Here is a 12,595-nt window from a genome sequence, read left to right on the forward strand (position 1 = left end):
AGGTCTGGGTCAGGTCTGATGGAGGACTGTTTAGATACTTTCAATGCTGACTGGTCCTCTCAGCATTTAAATTGTTCATCAATTAAAAGTATAGACACGATATACTTAAATTGTCTAATTCAATTAATTGCAATTGGTTGTAGCAACAAGGTGTTTGTTGGAAGCAATATTTTAGGGCCGTTGCTTGTTTCATAACACTTTTCACGTGCACTGAAATTTTATTGTCGCTCAAAATAACAATTCAAAGTTAATCATACAAATTCTAAGTGGAGCGTTTCTCGAGTTCGCGAAACAATGGCATATTGATTAAACATTTTCATTAAAACAATATTAGGTCGATACATATGAAATGTCACTATTGTTACACTAACGTTCCATTTTATACGCACCGATCTGATAGTACGATTAAAGAGTTCCACAGATTCGATCAGCTCCGCTTTTCTACAGAGTCCTCTTTCTGATCGCCAGCTGGTAGAGGGTCACGCTTGCACACGGTTGCTCCTTTCTCCTTGCGTCAGCGGGTCCGGACTGCGATCACCTGAAAAAAGTGACGCGGCCCGTTGCATGCCGATGCACCTGGAGCACACGGGTGCACATCGGCGCGGCGTTTGCCATGAGGTCATACACGGCGGCGGTGGTCCATGCGAACGTGAACATCGCGCACACGGTGCTCGTACACCACGGTCGACTTTCGAGGCCGGGCACAAGCACTACGGGCAATTTGTTTCGCGGTCGCTTTTCGAACATGCCGCGGAAAATCGAGCGGTGTATCCGATTAATTGGAAACGATTCGCCGAAATTGGAGGGCTGATTGAATTTTAGTCGCGGTTGATTTTCTGTTTCCTCGGATTACCGAAGTGTGAACCCTGTCGTCAGTTAATTGGATGCACGGCCCGATCGGCAAGGATCGTGCTGGCACTGGCTGGTTTCGATGGACCACGGCGGAGGCTGGGTCTGCGGCGACCCTAGCCTCGAAACCGTCCACACTGAAATGCACGGATCTGTAAACGAGAGAATTTTTGTTTTATCATAATATTCTATGCGTTTGTTAAGAAACGTGAGTCACATACATTTATTTTTTAACCCTTTGCACTCGGAGCTATTTGATCTCGAAAACGAAACATTTCCTCCGGCCTAGAATAATTCGATTCTATATCATTCTTTTCAATTTCATGGATATGAAACTCGAGCGTCTCGGAAACTCGAAAATCCTTGGCAGTTAAAAAAATCGGTTTGCATCGCGAGGGTGAAGAAGGGTCGAGCAAGATACGGAATTCCGCGGTCGATTTAAAAAGCGATCGATGTCGCCGAATTCGTTAGACTCTGTGTTCGGCTAGCCAGGAGGATTGGGGGTTGGCAGCAGCGGCAGAGGAGGGGGAAGGTAGGTGGTCGAGCAAATTATCGAAGCGTGCTCGAAACACGCCCCGAACGCAAGACACTTGATTATCGCGCGGGTGATCGATAAAACCCGTTCCCCGGGCGTCGGGTGATCCCATCAGGGTTTCGACTCGAGGGGGTGAAGGGGTCGATACCGATTTGGTCCGGGTATCTCTAGGCTTGGGCAGAGCCGTCGAGGTAGTCGCCGCGGGTGGGTATACACCGAGGAAGAAGCGAGAGTGCTAGCTGCACCAAGAGTAGGATGAAGAGGAAGAGGACGACGAGGAAGAGGGTGGGAAAAAGAAATAGCCCTTCGCAACACCTGCCAGTCGTCCGGCTCTCTCTTTCTCTCTCTTTCCATCGCTATCTTTCTCCGTCTCTCGCCGGTGTTCGATCGTTGGCTGTGGTGTGGAGCTCTGAGCCTGTGCCGGAGCCGGAGCCTGAGCGCTCTGGGCCCGGCCAGAAAGAGGTCACCGCAGCCAGAGTCACCGAGCGCTCTCTTTTCCCATCCTCCTTCTGGTGTTCGCGGTCCTCGTTCGCCGCTCCTCTCTCCACGCTCTCGGCCTATTTCCGCGGAAAATACACGAGCCTCCCCGGTGTATGAAAAGTGCGCGCTGCAGCGAAACAGGAACAAAGAGGAACGAGAGAAACTGTGCGGGCGGGGGTGGCTGCGGGAGCTAGACGAGCGGAATGGAAGGATTGGAGAGGGACCGAGAGAGAGAGAGAGAGACCTAACGACGCCACGAGGAATGGAAAAAAGATCTTTTGTCGAGAAGTGCGCGCCTCCCTCGTGTAACCACCCCCACATGCCCCAACCCCGGCCACTCGTAATTCCCGGGGAAATAGGGTTCACGTTTCGACGAGAGCTCGTCCGCGCTCATATATCTAGTTTCTACCGTGCGTATCACTGCGCTCTCATATCCCCTGTGCAACCTCACCCCCAGTCTCTCTCTCTCTCTCTCAACCCTCCTTCTCTCTTCTCTTTTTCTTGTTTCTTCTCGCATCTCGCGCGTTTTTCCCGCGAGTCTCCTCGCCGCGGCGCGGCCGCGCTCTAACGAGTTAGCTGGCCGATTTTTCCTAGGACAACTTGAGAATTTCCCGACGAGCGAACGGGAAATTTCCTCCCTTCAAACGGGTTCGGAAAAGTGTTTCTAAAATATGCAGTTTCCTTGGCTCGGCCGCGAGACACGACCCCGCGTTGATTAACCTCATTCACGGAATTGTGGAGTCGGGGATTCTGTCTCTCGATTTGCTCACGGATTCGTTTGCCGCGGCTGACCGTAAAAGATTTTTGACAGATGAAGATCAGAATACCATATTTTCGTATGAAAAATAGCTTTGACCCAGTGGCGAGGAAACTCGAGATACTTCTGGACCGTTAAAGGTTAAAAGTGCTAGAGAACTGTAAGAGTCGGGTATTCGCCAAGGGACGGGTGTGAGGTTTATCCGTAAAACCGGAATCGCTAGCATGAGTTCTGGCACTTTAATCTTCCGCCCGCCATTTTCCCGTCTCGCAACGGTTGAAAAAATTTTTAGCGATCCCGTGGCATTCGGCTGTGACTTCGACTTCAATGAATGCGAGGGAGTATGAGGGAGAGAGAGAGAGATTCCTCATTGTTTCGTCACGTTTCGTCTCGTCTCGTCGCGTTAACAACGTCCCCCGCGAATACCGGGGGCTGTTGGCATAAAGGGGCTAGAAAGGGGAACGTAGGATTCTGTCGCCGGCACCATTCTTCCGTTTGCTCCCCCGGCACCGGGGTTTATTTCGCGTCCTCGCTGCCCCGAATCCCTCAGTGTGTCATTAGTTTTGCCTTTATTCGCCGCACGTGCTCGCGGCTACGTCCCCTGCCGGCACACAATGCGTTCTCGCCCCCGAGAACAGGTCGCACAATGCACCACCGCACACGATGCTTTGCATCTCGATATTGCTCGACCCGATTCCCCGCGAAACCTGCGCGCGACCCACGATTATTTCGAGAGCCTGAATGGAAAGAACGATCGGACACTGGTCGAGGCACACCTGCGGGAAATCGAGCCCTGCTGCGGTCATCGGTCCTCGACATACCTGTCGCCCCTTCGTCCCATTAGATTCCCCATTTTTGCATTCTGTTTCATCTTTTGTTCGGTTCAGGGCTCGAATAGAAGAGGTCTCTCAAATTCTACAGAATCGCTGTGCCAATTTTAACACTAAATCTATCACAAGGAATCGAATGACCGATTTTACATTTTTTATTTGATAATTATTTAGATTGTAAAGGTGATTTCATGCAAATTGATTGAATACATTTTTTGACTCCAGTATACATATATTATAGTAAAAATCGCACAAAATATAAATAAATTTAATATGTTGTTATTTTTATAATACCATACACATTAGTCACTTTTGATGGTCGGTAGGTTTAGCGTTAATAGTTGAACAGGATTTGGATAGAATTTATTGTTATTTCATCAATATTTGTCCTCCGTTCACTGTTTTACACAATTGATGAAATAGTACAGAGGCTATACGAGAAGACAATAATTAATTTTCGCGACGAGTAAAACAATTATTCCGGAAAAAATATTTATTTCGCCTGAAATCGTACCTGTAACACAGGTAGCAATTTTTGATGGCTCGCGTTGGATTAGTCTCCGAAAATTCGCACAAAGATCCGCAGGTCTGGCGCGGATTAAAAAAGATGCGTTGAAAGGTGCATTCTCTGCTCGAATTTCCGCGTTGCGCTGGGGGGGGGGGGCAACTCTGAAAGCACGTGCGAGTCGAGCAAACAGCGTTGGAATTATTTGCTTCCTCCGCGTCGCGTCGCTACCGTTATTTAACCATAATGAAGATCCGTGACGGACGGTTTTTCCGGAGCGGACAAGAACGGGAGCGGATTCCATTTCTCGGACGGTGATTATTACCGAGCGTGGAATTACTACGTACCGCGAAGCGGCGGGGATAAGTCCCGAAATTAAAAGAAACTCGGCATTCGATCGTTCTATTATTAGAAAGCGGAGCATTATGGTATAAAACGCGCTAGACTCGGCGATTCCGATCGGAGGGGCGAGAAGAGGTTGTAGGAAAAGGGGGTGGAGAGGCGCTCATTGGTTCCGTGCTCTGGTTTCCACTATTTGACGAGGAACTCGATCCAATATTCGATCGACAGACGTCGGGATGACGCAAGCTACCCTTTGATGCTGCTTTCCGCGCGAGTGGAATGCAGGCTTGTTTGCCGCAGGAAGCCAACTTTCCCTATGTCCCTGTATTCCGGTGAACGACGCCCTCCTCTCTCTCCTAACCCTCCTCTATTTCCCCCCTTGCCATCCCAATACTTCCCCTCGCTCGCCCCATTTTCTTCGTTCGAAAAGTTCGAACTACCACCGGCAAGTTTGTCCCGCGATACGATCGAAAGATGCCGGCGCGACTCTTTCCTCCGTGAACTCCTCTAGCCGGGGTTAACGTTCAAGGTTGCCGGCCAAGGAATTAGGATACACCCCCGTGAACCTAGACGGCAGATTCTCGTTCCCGGAGAGGTCTGCCCGATATCGGTAGATCCGCTTGAAAGTTAAACTGGCATGGACAGTTACCATTTTCTATTGTTTTCGATTTATGGCGGCTATTTTTTCTATTGTTAATAATCTGCGATACTAGTCGCTACTCCGGATCTTTATCATGTTCTGTTACCAATATTTAAACAAGCACTATGCTTGAAACATTAACTACATAGAACTCTAATTATCCGAATTAATTAGGCTAACAGTATTCCGCTAATAGAACGGTTATTTAGTTACACAGCTAAATGAATGAATTCATTGATTTGTATAATATCAATTGTATCGTACACAGATCATTTTCGACTAAACTGTTGCCTCTTCGGGAAAGTACACTCGCCATAATAGAGAATACGATATGTTTGGCTACGGTCGAGGTTCCTACTGTGCTTGTAATTATTTCAATCGAATTTGTATGCTTATTGTTTGTCATTTCTACTTGTCGATAGAGTGAACACCTACTTACCGTACTTTCAATCATTTCTGTCGAATGCGTCTGTGCATGGTTTACCATTTCCACTTACTGCCAGAACGAATATCTATGTTTAATTATCTCAGAACTTGTCCCCATTCATTGTTTGCCGTTTCAACTGTCAGTGCAAGAACAAACGTGTACTGTACTTCCAATCATTCCAATGAAACTTTTCAGTTCACTGCTTACTGTATGAGAACGAAGAACTCTCAATAGTTTCATTTAAACGTGTCTGTTCATTATCGACCATTTCTACTTACTGCGAGAACGAAAGCTTCGCAAACACGTCAGAAATCAATTTCCCTGACAACGATCGTATTCTTCTGCAGGTGTGCATCACTTTACTATTTTATATTTGCCTCCCTGTGTACATTTGACCGATTTCATTCTTTGACTCCTGTACGATTGGAACATCCTGTATATCATTGGTTTCTGCAGGAAGAACCACCCACACTAGAATCCCACCGCGGTTGCTGTGAACGAGTCCGAGCATTTTCTGAGTTCCTTGCACCCTCGGTGCATTTACCCATAATTACCGAGCATGATCTGCGAAATCCGGAGGAACCCCGGCGCTCGCGAAAGGGCAGCGCGCAAAAGTGAACGTGAGCACGCGAGACGCTCGAGAGCAGCGTGCAGAGGCCGGAGAGCCGGCTCTAACGTAATTCTTAATGAGCCCTTACGCAACGCGTCGTCGTCGTCGTCTAGCTGTTGATTCGATCCCACTCGAGTCCAATTGCGACGGTCTTCACTCTCTAAAAATCAAATCCAGCCTAGCATTGCTCGAAACACATCCACAACTCGAGCTAAGAAAATCGAGGCAACTATAAAAAAACATATAAAACCGTAAAACACCGTCTCAGTCGCTGACCTAGGCGTGACAGGTCGAGCTTTAAAAAGCAAGGAAACAACGTGTCGGTTATATCGGTAGCCCGCGATCTAGGGACAACGAGGCTTTTTTCCACGCCTCCGGTCGTCGTTACGCCGCTGGAAAGTGGAAATGACAGTGATTAGAGTCACGGAAGGCTCTAACGGGGGTTGGCGAGCTTCCGGCGCACCGTCGCGTCGACCCCTCGTGCATTTTTCCTCGTGCACGGCAACAACACCGCTCGGAATTCAAATCTCGAACTTTAAAGCAGATTCTTCCGCAGCCTGTCCTAAAAATCAATTTTAAATTAATTAAACCTGTCTAATTTAACACGTCCAGAAACTCTAACAAAATATTTCATCTGTCATAATCTAATGATTGATGCACTACTCGCCAGCAATGGTTGTTCTGCCGAGGAGAATAACGATTGTATGGGAGTTGGTGTAATAATGTTGAAAAGATGAATACAAAAAATATTTATTTTCTAGGTTTTGTATGTATATTTATGCCCATAAATTTATTATTAATTTATGCCCAGAAAAATGTGAAAATAGTCGATTTTCCTGGTTCACACGAGAATCCCCCCTTAAGGGCCTCTTAATTTCTGTTCCCGCCGCTTCCCGATCGAAAAATCAATTCCGAGCCGGCCAGGTTTCGTGCCTGGAACGATTATCGGGGCTCTCCGGTGGAAGTCGTTCGGCCAGCGGATTAAAGATCCCGAAACTCGACGTTCGAAGATGGTCGATAACGAATCCGGGGGCCGCGCTGTGCGCCGGAGGGAAACAATAACACGCGTGCACCGTTCCGGTCCGCGTCCGAGACAAGAGGAACGCGAAACGAACCGCGACGGCGCGCGTCGCCACGAGGTCGAGGGGAAAGGAGGTGAATCGCGGTTCAACAACGCCGAATGGAGGGGACAAGGTTTGTCAGCTTGGTAGGGGAAGGTTGTGGTAGGTCGCGAGACCAAAATGGCCGACCCGCCGTCGCCATGGCAACCGGTGGGAGGGGCTAACTGCTCCTCGGAGGCGGAGCTTGCGATCCCGGCAGCCATTACGAATCCCCTCTCCGACAGCTATCGCCGTCTATCGGGCGAATCCTCAACTAGCAGGCTTTGGTTTCCCCGCGCTTTTAACGGACTCTCTGATCTCCCTTCAGCCGAGATTATCTTGATCATCCTGCCTGCACCGGTCTTTGGAGCCATGTTAATATTTTTAGGTTAGTTTGTGCTTGTTAATGGAAAAGGGGGAGATATTGCCAACCCTCGAAAAGAAATGTGTTACTTTTTTCTGTGCTGGAATTTTTATAAAATTGCATTCGACGAAGTAGAGGACGATTGTAAGAGTTGATTTCACCCACTTGAAATGATTTTTGACGAATAAAACCAATTTTTCTAATTACGGCAGACCATGAAACAATTATTTACAATGTTGTGCTGGCATGTATTTTTATAATATCGTGTTCGGGAAGGTAGGAGAAGGTTATAGGGGTTGATTCCACCCGTGAACAAGTTTTCCCTACATACGATCTTAAAGGAGATCGTTTCAACTTAGTCGGGGTTAACAAGAACAATTATTTACAGCTGTTCTCTGGGGTGTATTTTCATGAAAGCGTACCGAGGAATTCGATCAAGATTATACGGGGCAATTTCAACCCTCTACAATGATTTTTATCGAATAAAGGAACTCTCTCTTGTATACGAATTGGAAGTAGATCATTCCAACAATAGTCAGCCCGCATGAAAAATTACCACCGACTTATCTCTAGATTGTATTCGTGTAAAATCATATCGATGAAAGTAGAAGAAGATTATGGAGGGTGATTTCACCCTATTAAAATGATTTGCGCCGAGAACATTGTTCAACAATCAAGATCGCAAGTAGTTCATTCCAACGTAGTCAGCCTGCAAGAAAAATTATATGCTCGCGCGGGAACAATGATTTCGAAGTTGTGCGACCCGTGGCAAGAATTTTGCCTCGGTTATCGCGACATAATTATCAGCGATTCGCATAGCAATTAACCGGCGTGTTTGTACGTTAATTATCCGCGTCATCGTTGAACGGCGTCGCAATTATTCGACCGACCGGCCGGCCGGGCTCGAATTTCGAGTAGGGGCTGGAAAAAAGGGGAGGGGAGATAAAAATGCGAGCAAACAACAAACGGGGAGCGCGCATTCGCCGGCATCAATTCGGCCCGGGAGCGAAAGGAAATTCAATCGGTGGGCACGGTTTATAAATGAAAAAATCGACGACGACGCTGCCGACACGCCCCGGTATTAACATTTATGTTATTTGCGCGGAGGCACCGCGCCGGTCTCGATCGCGCATTAATATTTATCCGGCAATTAACTCGCGGTCGTCTTGCGGCTCCGCATACACAATATATCGACGTTGGCTCCCATCGGTCGGTTTTCATCGCGATTTTTGCTGCATCGATCCCGCGCCCGCGTTCACAAACACAAATGTGTCGGTGATTATGAATAGTGTATGTTGCGCATTTACAATATCAAATATTTAGAGACAACAATTATTTTCAACTTACTGAAATTCGTAGATGAAGAAAGAACTTTTTACTTGGCTCCTGTCTCCTGCAACTGATGCACGAAATTTTTATTTTTATTTTATTTTTATTTTGAATCAGAATATATATTCAAACGTATTTTCGTGGAAGGAAATGTTTCGTAAAATATGCGATCTTGTAACATCAAGTTTGTACATATATTAAATATCTAAACGACTTATGCCACTTTCACAATTACCGGAACGAATAGCTAAGAGGAAGAGAGAAAAGCAGACTGATGGAATTCTGTGTATTCATCAATCGGGACCGGTTTGTCGATGGCAGGGCGGAGCCGTGGAAAGACTCGGTCAATTTTATCAGGACAGTCGGACACGGTGATCGCATTTATTAGGCGACTCGTGGCCAGGCCAGGCCGACCTTCAATTAGCGAGCGTTCGGCGACGCCGCTCGCCGGCGCGGCACGGCGTCGAAATCATCGCGTTAACGAAGCCCCGCAGTAAACCGACCGTGAGAATCCGCCCGTAACACCCGCCAACCCCGCCAACCCCGCCACCGTAGCCCCGTTAACGTCGATCCAGCTCGCGGTTTATGAATAATGGATAACATTAATCGGACAACATCAACCTTCCGTCCCCCGACTCGTGTTTTCCGTCCTGCTGCCGATTTAAGGGTCGCGACCGGACATCAATTATTGTTACGCCGTTGCCCGCGATCTAGGTGCTCCCGAGCATATATTCGCGATATTCAAACGCTACTTCGTCAATTAAGCTTTCCTACGCAAAATTAAAATGCCCCTTTAACTGGCAGGTCCCACGGTGATTCCTAATTTACCCTCTCTGCGTATCATTTTCATCTGCAATAAATAAATCGCACAAATTTCGAGAAAACCAATCTAATTTCACTTCCCTTTGTGTTCTAAATAAACTACTGAATCTCGTTTAAAATTATTGCAACCCGTATTTGACAGACGTGACACTTAATATGTTAATAGAAGTACCTAGTGATTTTGGGGCGAGGTAATAAATATTGAAAAACTGTTCTACTGTCCTGTGTTTCCCCCATCTCTTTCGCTACATAAATCCAGCGATGATCCAGCGATATAGCTAGTCTAATCTAGCACTCATAGCTTGGATTATTTACAGTGGAGGATATTCGGGTTTCTTTTCTAACGAATTTCGACGGTTTTGGTTTCAGATCCTCGTAGAGTACGACGACGTCGAGTGGCAAAGAAGAGAATGGCTCTCGCCGCACAGGGACGCGGTGTTCTCGTTCTTCCTGGTGGAAAAGGGTCTGAATTGGGCCGAGCGGCCTGACCCCAGGCATGCCAGCCTTATCGCCATCGATCATCACAACCACGCGAATAATAACCACCACCACCATCATCGCATCAACGGGAAACCCTTGAGGGGCGCCACCGCAGTCGCGAACACGGTCGCCTGGCCAGCCCTTGTAAGCGAGCCCTTCCTCTTCTGTTTAACACGTGTCTAACTCCTTCCTCGCACAGGTACCTGCCCCTCTAACCCAGCTGGTTCATCCACAGCCTCTTCAACTATCGACAGTTCAAATTTTATGTTAAAAATTCATGGAGCTTCAAAATTGAATGGATGCCCAGTATAATAAGAGGATGTTACATTTTATTAAATTCGCGGAACGTAAAACAATTCCGTGTTCGCTGTAACAATGAAAGAATCAGCTATATAGCTTCGACAAACGAAATTGTCACTTTCCAAAGGAGAAGAAGGATTTATTCATTTTGTTATATTTAGCAACGAATTGTCTCATCTTATAAATTTCATGAAGTGTAACATATACATCCATTTAGACACCCATTCAATTACTTGGTATGTCCCGCTTCAACGGGTACAGTTTTCCTAAAAGAAGTACTTCGGTTTGTATTATACAGGGTGTCACAGCTGAAGGAGGCCACCTAAATATCTCCTTTATTTTTAATGGCACAAAAAAAATATATTTATGGCATAATTTAAATGGTATCGAAGGTGGATATTTTGTCCGGTTATTTTTACAGTTTTTTCAAGGTCATCGTTATTTTTTATCGGGAAAACTTATTCTTTTTGTTCCATCTCTTGTTAATGACTTAAGCTTATTCAAACGTATTTTTTCAGCCGCTATAAGATGGAGTAAAAAAAGTAAGTTTTCCCTATAAAAAAGATAATGATGACCTTGGAAAAACTATGAAAAAATAACCGGACAAAAGAAATTATTCTTCTATGATATTCCTCCTTCGATACCATTTAAATTATGCCATAAATATTTATTGTGCCATTAAAAATGAAGGAAATATTTAGATGGCCTCCTTCAGCTGGGACACCCTGCATTATCTTGGATTATCTCTATCTTACACATTCTTCCCGTCGTTCAATTTCCTTGACCATTCCATTATTCCTACCGCAATCTCTGCAGACTTACATTTTTATCCTCGCACCTGCAGAAACGTTCCAACGTTTTATATTGCCCGAACTCTATGTAAATTCTATAGTACGTGCGATTTCCTCCTATTCTGCTCGCAATTCCGATTTTTTAATAAAACAGCGAGCAGCCGCCATGCCGCGGTCGTCGATCGGATAAGAAACACGAAGTGCCGGTGTCTGGTGTGTCGTCGAAGCGATTTCAGTCGATCGGTCGCGCCCAAAGGTGTCGGTTCTCGCGAGAACGCGCCTGGAAGATTGCAGTTTCGAATTTTCCAGCGGAGCGAGCGCGAATGGTTCGCAGTTTGCATAGAAAGTGGCCCCGCGATCCCGGTGTCGTCTGAAGAATCGGTCGTATCCCCGGGGCCGCTATTCTGCAGCTGTGTTTCGCCACCCTTTCTCTCCCTCTTTTTCAGTCGACGCGAGTTTTAATCGTAATTAGCTGGAACTTTTAATTATCTGTCAGGCCGACACTCAAGCCCCGACGGTTATTTCCTCGGTGTCTGAGACGCGGTTTTGATTAAACGGCCGAGACGACGGAAACGCGGCTTAATAAGCGAAATACGGCCGCGCGAGCACCGGGCAAATTAGATTCGTTAAAAAATTACGCGTCGCCACGTGGTCGCAAATCCTGCACCTGCTCATGCTTTTACTTTTGCCACTGTCATAATCAATTCCGCCGGGATCTTAATTTGGCTCCATTGTCGCGTCACGATTGTGCCCGCACAACACAGAAAAACGAAGTCTAATTGCAAAAACTGAAACCACCCTCGACGCTGATTCTGTTGCAGACATTCTACCCCCTGGTGGCGCGCGCCGAGCTCCCCGAAGACGCCATGCCGCTCGAGTTCATGCAGGATCGACGACTCGACTTCGTCGATTACTCGAAACTCAAACCGTTCACCGTGAGTATCTCTGCATATGTTCTATCACCATATTCCGGGGCCAGAAACATGATGGAGCAATGTTTATCGGGACCTCTGCGCGAGATGAGCTTTCAACTTCGCGTTTAAATTTGTACCTGCAGCAACAAAGCTCTGTGCATCGTCTAAAAAATGTTTTGGGGCAGTTCGCGGCAATTAAACGCTCATACTGGTTCATACGAATTTCAACACGTTCCTCAACTACTCACAGAACGTGTACTGGGCCGCGTTAAAATGTTTTCGTGCGGCAAGCTCTGCGTTTAAAAAATATTCTGGAGGATTGCGGTGGTTTGTGCGAACCGTCCGAGGTGGTTGCGTTAATCAACGTCTAAGTCAGGTCCGAAGTTGTCTGGAACGAGCGCCGGTTACGTTGGCCCGTGTCATTTTCCTGACTGCTCGCGATAGAATTCCCGGCCGATTAAGAGCCGTGCGAGTTTCGGGGGCCGGGCTCGCCCCTCGAAACTTAGTTCGTTAGGGCGGC

At 46.9% G+C, this 12,595-nt stretch overlaps 1 protein-coding gene across 5 annotated transcripts in view; it reads left to right on the top strand.

Annotated features, from left to right (window-relative positions):
- Kdm3 (Lysine demethylase 3) overlaps positions 1-12,595 on the top strand; it is a 368,071-nt gene that overhangs the window by 80,589 nt on the left and 274,887 nt on the right. For all 5 annotated transcript variants that reach the window (XM_076438307.1, XM_076438302.1, XM_076438306.1 and 2 more), the window contains exons 2-3: positions 9,960-10,214; positions 11,983-12,096. In XM_076438307.1, the coding sequence (XP_076294422.1) occupies positions 9,960-10,214; positions 11,983-12,096 (369 nt within the window). The remainder of the gene's footprint in view (positions 1-9,959; positions 10,215-11,982; positions 12,097-12,595) is intronic.

Source organism: Lasioglossum baleicum, chromosome 14 (assembly GCF_051020765.1).
Source record: "Lasioglossum baleicum chromosome 14, iyLasBale1, whole genome shotgun sequence".
Taxonomy (NCBI): domain Eukaryota; kingdom Metazoa; phylum Arthropoda; class Insecta; order Hymenoptera; family Halictidae; genus Lasioglossum; species Lasioglossum baleicum.